The sequence below is a fragment of the Rhinopithecus roxellana genome, chromosome 5 (genome assembly GCF_007565055.1).
Source record: "Rhinopithecus roxellana isolate Shanxi Qingling chromosome 5, ASM756505v1, whole genome shotgun sequence".
NCBI lineage: Eukaryota > Metazoa > Chordata > Mammalia > Primates > Cercopithecidae > Rhinopithecus > Rhinopithecus roxellana.
Genome location: NC_044553.1, coordinates 105,127,409 through 105,139,643, shown reverse-complemented (window position 1 = coordinate 105,139,643; position 12,235 = coordinate 105,127,409). Strand labels below are relative to the sequence as shown.

Below are 12,235 nucleotides of genomic sequence, written 5' to 3'. Positions count from 1 at the left end.
GTGTTTTGTAACATTTTAGTTTTTCCTAAAACCAAAGGATTGATTAACCCTCAAAGGGCAGCTACTTTTCGATGTTAGTCTGTAACCTTTTATCAAATCAATATTTCCCTAAATAGGGTTGGCTCATAGACATTCTAAATTATCTCCTAATAAATTGTTTTGACTTCGGATATTGAAATTGCAGGCCTATTTCCCACCCATCTCTGTTTTCTCTCTCTCTTTTTTTTTTTTTTGCATGCTTTGTAGTAAGTCCTACATTGAAGTGTATGTGTCTGTCTATCCCTCCCTCCTGCCTCCTCCTTCCCCATCCCCCCCCCCGTGTGTGTGTGTGTGTGTGTGTGTGTTTGCATGTGTCTGTAATTACAAAGAAGTTGTAAAGACCTTTTAAAGTAGTTATGAGGTGATTTCCCCTCCTTTTTAAAAATGAAGTATTTTAAGCATAAGTAGTAACATCTTAGAGGGCAGGTAGGTGGAGACTTTGACTTTCTACTTTATCTATCTTTGAATTTTTTTTTTAATTTTTTTTAATTTTTTTTTATTTTATTTATTTTTTTTTTTTTTGAGATGGAGTCTCGCTCTGTCACCCAGGCTGGAGTGCAGTGGCTGGATCTCGGCTCACTGCAAGCTCCACCTCCCGAGTTCACACCACTCTCCTGCCTCAGCCTCCCAAATAGCTGGGACTAAAGGCACCTGCCACTATGCCCAGCTAATTTTTTTGTATTTTTAGTAGAGACGGGGTTTCACTCTGTTAGCCAGGATGGTCTCGATCTCCTGACCTTGTGATCCACCAGCCTTGGCCTCCCAAAGTGCTGGGATTACAGTCGTGAGCCACCGCACCCGACCTGAATTGTTTAAATGTTTACAGTGAGCATGTTATTTGTATGATACATAGTAATTTTCGATGAAAACATTTTGATTGCTGAAAAGAATGTCTTCTTTTTTGAAAATAAATCCATCTTTATGTTGATTAACACTGGAGGTCAACCACAGCTTTATAATAAAATATTACATTCAAAACACCTATGAAAGTAGCTCGTTCAAGAATATAATTTGCTTTGAAATGTAGCTTGAGATGGAAATATACTTCTAATAATGAAAGGTGTTGCCTTAGTAATAAATGAAAATGATATTCCATTATTATCCCTTCATAGAAAACAAGTAAAATCCTAAATGACATTTTAATTAACCAGTGATTTTTCTCGAGAGAGAAAGCTGAGATTTGTTTTTTTAAGACCTAGGTAGGATTGGCAAATAGTGTACAGAAATCTGGACATCCTTTGAAGATAATTGTTGGGGTGAGATGGGGGCATAGAGTACTGTTTTATTGTGTTCATTTTTATTAATGAAACTGTGAATTTAGACCAAGTAGTGATTTCAGAATAGAAGATGGAACAGGATGTTTAGTGGGTTTTGTATACTATTTTTGTAAAAGACTTTGGTGCAGAATCTTTCATAAAATGAAATCTTTTTTCAGCCATGTCTGTTGTTTATTTTTAGAATTCACAGCAAGTGTTCTTGTTTGAAGAACTGCAAACCTTTACTGACTCCAAATTTGACTCGGCTCTTTTATATTTTCCTTTTCTTTTTCACTGATAAGGGAAGGTACTTTATAAAGTAGATTTGTCATTAAGAAAGAAAAATACATTTACCTGATCAGAAGTTCTTTTAGGTTTAAAGAAAAAAATTACAGCCCAGATTACAACAAATGGTCTGAGTAATAATGTGTTATGTCTTTCTTTTTCTTCCTCTCTCTCTCTTTTTTTTTTTTTTTTTTGGAGACAGAGTCTCAGTCTTTTATCCAGGCTGAAGTGCAGTGACACAATCATAGCTCACTGCAGGCTTGACCTCCCAGGCTCAAGTTATCCTTCTACCCCAGCCTCCCAAGTAGCACTCACCATCATGAGTGGCTAATTTGTGTGTGTGTGTGTGTGTGTGTGTGTGTGTGTGTGTGTGTGTGTGTGTTTAGAGATGGTGTCTCCCTGTGTTGCCCAGGCTGGTTTCAAACTCCTGGGTTGAGTGATCTTTCTGCCTCCACCTAGCAAAGTGTTGGAATTATAGGCGTGAGCCACCATGCTTGGCCTCTTTCATTTCTTGTGAACCAAGAATTACTTTCTAGCAGCAGATGTCCAGTATTACCAAATTGAATAGCATATTTGAAAAGAAGTTGTAGACTTTTAATTTAATGGACTTAATTAGAGAATTCTGACACCCCCCCATCCCCCAGCCCGGCCCTGCCCCTGGCAATGCCTGCCAAGGTAATCAGTTATTTTTATTGGACTTTTTCTATAACAGTCTCCCTATTCTGAAATATCTTACTATAAAGCTATCTCTAGACAGATGAGATTTTATATTCTGCAAAACTTAAATTACTGTCCGAATGCTAGTTAGTACATATAGTGGTTATACTGGAAAAACAGACTGAGAACTAGTTGAAAAGCAAAAAAAAAAAATCTGTTATCTGCTGTCCTTAGTTGTAATGTTATGAGGTAATTATATATTTCATAACTTTGGAACCATGAACACAGCACTGGAATCCTAGGGCATACGATATTAAGGGAGTGATATCCTCCCAAGGGGGTGAAAGTTGCCTTTTGGGGAACAAAAAAGACTTACTGTGTGTATGTAAAACACAGTTAAACAAATTTGTGGTCTATCTGTGGTATTAAAGTTTCATGAAGTGAGGGGTGAATAGAGAATAATGTCTGAAAAGGCTCTTTGGGGTATAACGGAAGAAAAGGCTGAGAAACACTGCCTTAGAAGTATGGGCTGGAATATAGCGGAGCACATTTTTAGCATTAAATCTCTCCTTCCTCCTCTAAAATGTACATGGTGAAATTCCTGTGCCTACTCTTTGTTCTTTTCTGATTAAATACTCCTGTACACATAGAGACATTTTACACATATACCAAATCTGCACACTACCATTAGGTCACCAAAACCCAGCAGTGGGTGTGTACTTCTGCACATAATCCTATTTCTTATTAGAGTCTGGATCTGAAGACTGAAAATTTGTTTCTTTTAACCCTATCGTAGACACTTCAGAAGGAAGAAAAAGACACCAAATTTTTAGAGACTTTGATGCCAAACTGAAGTAATCAAGATATTATTTTTATATTTTCCATCACTTTTTCTCTTAGAAGGTGATGTCTGTGTGGGACTGGGCTTGGCTGGCCCAGCAAACACTTTTAGGGTTTCTTTTTGGATAGCTGATGAAACAAAGTTCCTATTGTTTCATCCTCAAAAGAGAGGGCCCAGATGGGATGCATTCCACTTTTAGCTTAATAGGAAATGAAGTAATTCTTGGGCTGTGCTTCAGCAGTTTTGTTTATCAGTAGCAATATTTCGTTTCCATGGGTGCGGTGCTCCATATAGTGAGAAGGAGCCTGCCGGAGAGCTCTCCCAACCTCACACACACACACCTCCTGACCTGCCAGCATAAAAAAGGTGCAGATTAGATGATTTTAAGAGGACCATCAGTAGTTAAGTTTTTGTTTCTCACCTAGGTGCGCCTTGTGTTTTTGTTTATTCTTTCCCTCCTCTATTTTGTTATTTCTGCAGTGCCAATGGCAAGCTTTGTTGGGCCATGCTGGAGAAGCTCTTTGTAGAGTGTTAGGGATCTGTTTTCCTTGAGTTTCCTAAACAGAAGCATTTTAATGCTAATAATAAAAACTACCAGTTTTAGATGCCCATTTTATGCCAGGTACTTTGTGCACAGCTCTAATGGTTTTAACAATCCATAAGGTTAATGGTGTTCTCATTTTGTGTACAAGGAAAACAGGCTTCAAGATTGAATGACTTTCTCAGGATAACCAAATCTGTTGAAGTGGAGCTGGAGTTCAAACCTAATATTTTCTACTTGACAGCTAATTGCCAGCATACTTGAGGAGGATCACTACAATGTACTCAGCTGGGAGCAGACTTCTCCCACCCCATAATTTATATTTGTCTTGTAAGTGGACTTGATAGTATGAGAAGTTCAGAAATTAATTCATAATTTAAAATATGGAATTAAAGTTTGGGCCATGTTTCTTCTAGTAGTTTCTCTCTCTCCTTCCCCTCTATAAATACTCTAGAGTAACTGCCTTCAGAAATTCAGTAAAATTTTCAAAACTTCCCTTTTTAAAAAAAGATTGGGATTTTTATTTTCTTTCTTGTTACCAGGAAATTGAATCAGAGGAAAAACACCATGGAACTAATTGAAAATCCTGCTATTGTTCTTCCTACTGCAGCTTCTGTTTTTATGCAGAAAGTTAGATTGTGGTTATTATATCAAATTGGATACAGTTTCCCATCCCCATGTCTTTGCAGTGTAATTGCAGACATTGTTAATAACCCTGCAGTCTTTATGTACAAAGGCAGTCGTAAGACTATTGGGCCTCTTGCAAATAGTCGTGTCTGTAGAGCTAATTTATGATAGTAAGAGGTTTTGGTGTAGGCATATGGGGTGATTTGTTTTATTATTGAGTCTGTATTATGTAACTTTTTTAAAAATGGTGATTTCCTCCCCAGGTGCTTTATCGGAAAGGTTATAGGAATTAAAAAATAATCCTGAGAGCCACTTGAGCCTAATGGAAAACATTAATGTGAGACAGTAGGCCAACCTGGTATGGTTGATTTCCAGACAGTGGGGTGAGGTACTTTATTCTTGATCAGTAGTAACGCTTCCAGTGTACTCTTAAGTTCAATAAAGACTAATCCAGGAAACTCTGAGTTCCCCACTCATCTTTTAACCCTCAGGTTTTCTTTTGAAAAAGAAGCCTCTAATCATACCAAACAAATTCCAGATTTATGGCATATTTTACTTAAGATGATTCATAGTTTCTCCTTCAGATTTTGAATTCATATCTGAAGGGAAAACATTGGATTAGCAATTGGACAGTTTCTGAGATATCTCTTTCATGGCTATTTCTGACATTCTGCCTTCTCTGTTATACAGTTTGATTTTCGTTGTACACAGAGCTGACAGTAGCTCATACATCCATCCATTCATCTGCTAACAAACTCTGCTAATGCAGCAGAAAGAGATAAGCATACTGGTGTTGCCAAGCACAACACCCCCACATGCACACACCCATCCCGCCTTGTTCTGTTTCTCTCCCTGTAGTTCGCCCTCATCCCATTCTGCCTCAGTGAACAGTCATTTTAGCAATTCCAGACAAATTTCTGTGCAGATACTTTACTTTGGCACTTCACAGTTTTGGGTAAGGTAGCATTGTTTCACCATGGCTTTTTGCTGTGTGAATGATGTTTACTTTTAATGGTATTGTGACTCCCTTTCTGATTCAAGAGTTCAGGTTTCTCATCTTTGCATAGGCTTGAGGAAGGAAAGTGATAAGAAAGGAAAAGGACTGGTTAAATGGGTACGGCAGTGGATATTCTGTTTTACATAGTGTAATCTCTCTTCTAAGGCACTGTGAATTTAAGGTTTGAAAGCATAATTCAATTTGGATCTCAGATTACTTACATCATCATCATTGAATTGTGAAATTTTGGTCTTTATTGACATTTATTCAGATCTACCGCAGAGGACTTTCAGAAGTTTACAGATTAGCTTAATTTTGGATAAATGGTACAATGCTATATATTGATTCTGTTGATGAACCACAGCATTTCTTCTTTAAAGCAATTCTCCTGACTAACAGACATATCTCTCCATCCATCCATCGTTTATCCATCCACCATCAGTTTATTTGGAAATTAAGTGAGGCTATGTATGATGTTTCAGGTGATAATATTAAAGAATTTAGGGGGCCCCTTCTAGATTTTATTTATTTATTTATTCATTCATTCATTCATTCATTCATTCATTCAGATACAGGGTCTCTGTCTCCCAGGCTGGAGTCCAGTGGCACGATCTTGGCTCATGGCAACCTCCGCCTCCCAGGTTTAAGCGATTCTCCTGCCTCAGCCTCCCTAGTAGCTGGGACTACAGATGCCTGGCTAATTTTTGTTTTTAGTACAGACAGAGTCTCGCTGTGGTGGCCAGTCTGGTCTTGAACTCCTGGCCTCAAGTGATCTGCCTGCCTCGGCCTCCCAAAGTGCTGGGATTACAATGTGAGTCATCACACCTGGCCTAAGTCCTTAATTGCCATCTCCTTTGTGAAATCTTCCTGCTTTTGCCCACATATGGAATGCACCACTCCTTTCCCCAAATTGCACTGTATTTAGATATTTAGATATTTTAGATAGGAAAGTTCTTGTAGAAGTCCTCTCATTTTGACTCACGTTGCAGTTTTCTGCATCTTGTTTGATTCTCTGTTATGGACCGTAAATCTCTTAGGAGTTGAGACTCCTTACTTTACTCATCTTCACCTTCTGATCATAGTGCCTGGACTTGATGGATGTCTAGCTTTTAGCTCTTGAACAAAACTGAGTCAGATGTTAGATAATATTTTAAAGGAAACATTTTCTGTTAGAAAAATAGACAAATCTTACTAAAGGAATCATTTGGTTTGTTTCTGCTAACATTGATGTCTGTGTAGTTAGGCTGGCTGCCCTTCAAAAAAATATTGCTTTTTTCCCCGAATTCCCTTTCATATATTAAATGTATAAATACCACATATACATTATTATAAAGTGTGCATGCATGTGCACATGCTCGCGCTTGCACACACACACCAAGCAGAGGATGTTTCAGCTTCCTACAGCCTTCTTAGAAGGAATTCGACTTGGAAGGCAGTGGGAGTATCGTGTGGATTCAGTGTTCATGTGAAGACTTACCTTCATGGTTCATGAACCAATTATTCTTGCTTAAAAGTCATACTAGCCCATCATTCCAAGTGTTAGGCTCCTCTCAGGTAGGGACTTAGCTCTTAGCCTTCTTCCTCTTCAAACACATTGCCCTATTGATAGGCAATGTGATACAAAACCCTTGCCTCCTGTTATAATAGACCATATCCTTTGGCATCAGCCTTGACTCTGAATAGTGAATTCCGCACCTTATTGTCTGTGTAACATGGGGCAAGTTACTTCTTTAAGTCTCAGTTTCTAATCTATAAATTGAGGACAATACATGCCTCGTAAAATTGTTATGGAGAGAAATGACTCAGATGCCTGATGTGTACTAGGTACTTGCTTGGTAAATACTTCTACCACCCTAGAAGTACACAGCAGTGAGCGATTTCTTTTGCCACAGGATGAAGGGCTTAAGGAGGCCCTTGGGAAAAAAGCATGTGGAAAATCAACTTATTTATTATTCTGATAACATGGAAAAAACATTGTCTCTTTCAAAGACAGCAGAAAGCTTAGTTTGTTCCAAGTCTGAAACCTCTGTTGGCCTGTGCCCGTGGTATGGAAATTCAGTCTCAGGGACCATGTAGAGGGTTTCTCTACATGCCCTTAGCTGTAGAAGAGCAGCCTGAATGTTAGAGATTCAGGGAAGTGGCATGTGCATGGGTGCCCATGATTAATCAGGCAGAGCACGAAGTGGCATCACCCAAACAAAAACATGAACTCTACTTTCTTTCCTTCTTTGTCATCAGAAAGATAATGGAAGAAGGATGATGATAGGAGCATAGTTCTGGCTATTTGAGATCAGTGTGTGAAAACAGGGGAAATACAATATGTGTTTTGATGAGTATATTCTGAATATTGGAAATATTTAATTCTGTGAGGCTAAAAATTCAAAAGAAAGCCCGATCATCCAAGAAGGCCTTACCCGTAGATATGTGGTGTTAAATCTTGCTGACCTGGCTCCAGCCGAGCTCTTTGGAGTGGCATGCAGTTTTCTGCCTCCAATCACCACTCCTGAGGTGCCTGCCAGTCTGTACACTGGGCACCATGGAGTCCTTGGCATGTTTGCGTTTCCTGAGCTGGGCTCCCAGCCACAGCATTGCATTATCCTCATGCAAACCAGGTAATTTCATTGAAGTCCTCATTACATTAGTGGCTGAGATGGGAAAGAATGTGTATCTGAGAATAAAAATCAATATTTATTTTTTAGGCCTTGTATTGCTCTTAGTAGTAAAATAAAATCAAGTAATTGTGTACTTTTCCAAGTGCTTCATCATGTGAGCCTTTGTATTGTGATAATAAAGCAAGTGCTAGTGAATCTGTAAAATTCTTCCTATATAACTTGTATGAGTGATATTTTTTCCTGTTATGTTTTCAGATCTAATTTAGTTCAGTAGCTATTGGACTTTCCATCGTATGCTAGGCCTTGCAGGTCCTTCAGCTTTCATTCTTAAATCTGTTCAAACTGAATAGCCCTTGTTGATAGTCAGAGCCTGTTCAGTTCCAGATACCATGTTATAGGCATGGTGAAAGCTGGGATACAGAGTTTTTTGTTCTTTGTTAAGGGAACTCATATTTGCAAATAATGTTAAAAGCTGAAAATGGAGTTTTAAGAAGTTTGGCAAAATGCTGTCAGAGCTTAAGAGGAAGGAGGGGTGTTTTTTAGGAGAAATTTGTATGTCATGAAATAAGAGCTAAGAGGATCCACCAGTGTCCCTTCAGCAGTGAGGCTCTAATACTGTTTTCTTTGCTGCCTGTGTTTTCTTTAGGTCATGATTGCTGTGAGACAGTGAAGGTGCAGCTCTGTGCTTCCAAAGAGGGCCTTCCCGTGTTTGTGGTGGCTGAAGAAGACTTTCATTTCATCCAGGATGAAGCGTATGATGCAGCTCAATTCCTAGCAGCCAGTGCTGGAAATCAGCAGGCTCTGAACTTTACCCGTTTTCTTGACCAGTCAGGACCCCCATCTGGGGATGTGAATTCCCTCGATAAGAAGGTAGTGCTGGCATTCAGGCACCTGAAGCTGCCCGCGGAGTGGAATGTGTTGGGGACAGATCAGAGTTTGCATGGTGAGAATTTATATGATCTACAAACAAACTTTAAGTTTGTGATATTTCTGTTTTTGTAATGGGGCTGCTTTTCTATAGTCATCATATTCAGGTCTTCCACAGCGGCTGAGTAAATCTTAGAACTACTGTAGGAAAGTGGCCTCCATGGCATCTTTTCTAGGTTCTTCAGCTGAGCTGTTAAGCATGTTGTTGCAGCAAAATGACCCTAGGGACTACCCAAGGAGAGTGGCACATCACCTTCCTGTGGGTCTGGATTTCAGACATGATCTCTCAAGTATAGAAAGTGACACGTTCTTCATGAGGAGAGTAGCAGAGTTACTTTTTGGTGTTTAATGATCAAAGAGGATAGCCTGGAAGTGAAGGAGAAGAAAGATTGGGCAGTGAGTGGGAGGAGCATGAGAACAGGGTGTGCTCTGAGAAACCACACACTTCCTTAACCAGGTTAGTGTCACTCTTACTGACTTATCTGTTGGCCCTCTCTATGAGAATTCACTGAAGAAAGGACTTTTTTTTTTTTTTTTTTGAGATGGGCTTTCGCTGTTGTTGGCCAGGCTGGAGTGCAGTGGCATGATCTCAGCTCACTGCCACCTCCACTCCTGGATTCAGGTGATTCTCCTGCCTCAGCCTCCCAAGTAGCTGGGATTACAGGCATGTGCCACCATACCCGGCTAATTTTTTTGTTTGTTTGTTTTTTTTAGTAGAGACAGAGTTGCACCATGTTAGTCAGGCTGGCCTTGAACTCCTGACCTCAGGTAATCTACCTGCCTCAGCCTCCCAAAGTGCTGGGATTATAAGCGTGAGCCACTGCACCCGGCCAGAAGTCCACTTTTTCAAAAACATTTACATAGTAAGTCCTCTTACTCAAACAAGGGTTTTCCCACATAATTCTAGTAGCAGATGACATCTACTTGATGTCATAATTGTATAGATATTTTAAAGTGAAACATAATGTGTACCTGGAGTTCAATAAGTAACATCTGGTTTCCCTTCTGAGTTCAATCGAACAATTTAGGAGTCCTGAGATAGAAATCAAAGTGTTTGCTTTATTACTGATGAAATCTAGGTTGGAAGCCTGATGTTAGAGCTCCTGCCAGAAGGGTCTGCTTGTACTTTCTATGTCTTCAATGAAAGAGCTGGTCAGTCACTCCACGGCTAGGACTGGGTAGAGTCCACCCAGCCTTAAGTACTGAATTATGTTGGGTGAGCAGACCACAAGTCAGCCTCTCCATAGGTGAACAGTCCTGAGGAGAAATACCCTAGAGGGGCCTGAGCCATGGCATAGTGTCTACACTCAGACGAGTTTTGTCTTCTTCCATGGAAGAATGGTAAAGAGGTCTTTGCCAGCTTTGATTCTCTTAAATCTACTAAATGTAACAGTTAAGACTGTGATCAACCGTCTGAATGGTGTCCCATACTGTCAGGTGCATACTGTCAGATACTACCTGGATAGTACTGCCCAGGTAAAACTTGAAAGGAAGTATCAAATCAAGGAAGAAAGGATTGGTCCTTTTCTTCTTCTTTTTTTAAGTATAGTGTCCAAGAAACTTCTGTCTTGCTAATATTTAGAGATCAGAATATTTGACGTTATATAAGGTGTGAGTGCAGCTTCAGAAACCTGGTGATGGCCTTAATACCTCTAGCTCCTTCCATTTCTGTGTTGATACGGGAGTGTGTATTCTGACTGCCTTTCACAAATCAGTGTCAGGATAGTACTGCATTAGTTATTTGTGGGGCTTATGGTGTTTTATGGTTTTATTTTGTCTTGTTTAAAGAGGGATCCAGGAGTTGGATAGTTTTGTTTATGTTACCATGATTAAAAACAACTATTAGAAAAAGCAAACATCTGAAACTTTGGACATATCACTTCCTCTCTCCCTCTATTTTTTTTTTTTTTTTTGGAATGGAGCCTTGCTCTGTCACCCAGGCTGGAGTGCAATGGTGCAATCTTGGCTCACTGCAACCTCCACCTCTTGGGTTCAAGTGATTCTCCTGACTTAGCCTCCCAAGTAGCTAGGAATACAGGCACATGCCGCCATGCCCTGCTACTTTTTTTTGTATTTTAGTAGAGACGGGGTTTCACCATGTTGCCCAGGCTGGTCTTGAACTCCTGATCTCAGCAGTCCACCCGCCTCAGCCTCCCAAAGTGCTAGGATTACAGGTGTGAGCCACTGCGCCTGGCCACTTCCTCTCTTTGGGCCTTAACTTCCTTGTCTTTAATAGGAGAGAATTGGCCAGCTTTAATATTTTTTGTACTGTCAGTGTACTGGTAAATTTTCTGTTGCACAAAATTGCTCAAGCAGTGCTAACAAAGGCCAAACCAAATTTGAACACTTAAGGAAGGAAATACATATTAAAACCACAATGAGATATCATTACACATTTATCATAACAGCTAAGATGAAGAATACCAAGTGCTGGCAAAAATGAAGAACATCTCTTATGTTGCTTGTAGGAATGCAAAATGTATAACCACTCTAGAAAAATGTGGCAGTTTCTTTTAAAGTTAAGCATACACTTAGCATATGACCCAGTAATCCCACTTTTGGGTGTTTATCCTAGAGAAATGAAAATCTATAGTCACCAAAAAGTCTGTGCACAGATGTGCTCATAGTAGCATTATTCATAATCATAAAAAACTGAAAATAACCCACATTTCCCTCACTGAGTGAATATAGAAGCAAACTGTCATATATCCATACAATGGAATACTACTCAGCAATAAAAAGAAGCAAACTGTTGACATGTACAACAACTTTGATGCATTTTAAATGCATTATGCTAGGAAAATGAAGTCAGTTTCCAAAGGTTCCATACTGTATGATTCTATTTATATGATATTCTGGAAAATGCAAAATTATAGAAAAAAAGAACAGATCAGTAGTTGCTAGGGGCTGGAAGTGGGAGAAAAGTCTGACTGCAAAGAGGTATCATGAGGGAATTCTTTGGGTTGTTGGAGTTGTTTTTTTTTTTTTTTTTTTTTTTTTTGGGACCGAGTCTTGCTCTGCCACCCAGGTTGGAGTGCAGTGGCCGGATCTCAGCTCACTGCAAGCTCCGCCTCCCGGGTTTACGGCATTCTCCTGCCTCAGCCTCCCAAGTAGCTGGGACTACAGGCGCCCGCCTAGTCGCCCGGCTAGTTTTTTGTATTTTTAAGTAGAGACAGGGTTTCACCGTATTAGCCAGGATGGTCTCGATCTCCTGACCTCGTGATCCGCCCGTCTCAGCCTCCCAAAGTGCTGGGATTACAGGCTTGAGCCACCGCGCCCGGCCTGGAGTTGTTTTGTATCTTGTTCGTGGTGGTGGCTATAAGAATCTATGCATGTGTTAAAACTCATAGGAGTGTACACCCCCAAAGGTGAATTTTACTGTACATATATTTAAAATAATAACAAAAGAAATTGTGTAAGTTAGTTGTATACTTTGCATGGTGAAATGGATGC

General features: G+C 39.8%; 1 protein-coding gene across 12 annotated transcripts in view; it reads left to right on the top strand.

The window, feature by feature from the left end:
- AKAP13 (A-kinase anchoring protein 13) overlaps positions 1–12,235 on the top strand; it is a 395,830-nt gene that overhangs the window by 168,720 nt on the left and 214,875 nt on the right. For all 12 annotated transcript variants that reach the window (XM_030930279.1, XM_030930278.1, XM_030930277.1 and 9 more), the window contains exon 4: positions 8,502–8,798. In XM_030930279.1, coding sequence (XP_030786139.1) covers positions 8,502–8,798 — 297 coding nt within the window. The remainder of the gene's footprint in view (positions 1–8,501; positions 8,799–12,235) is intronic.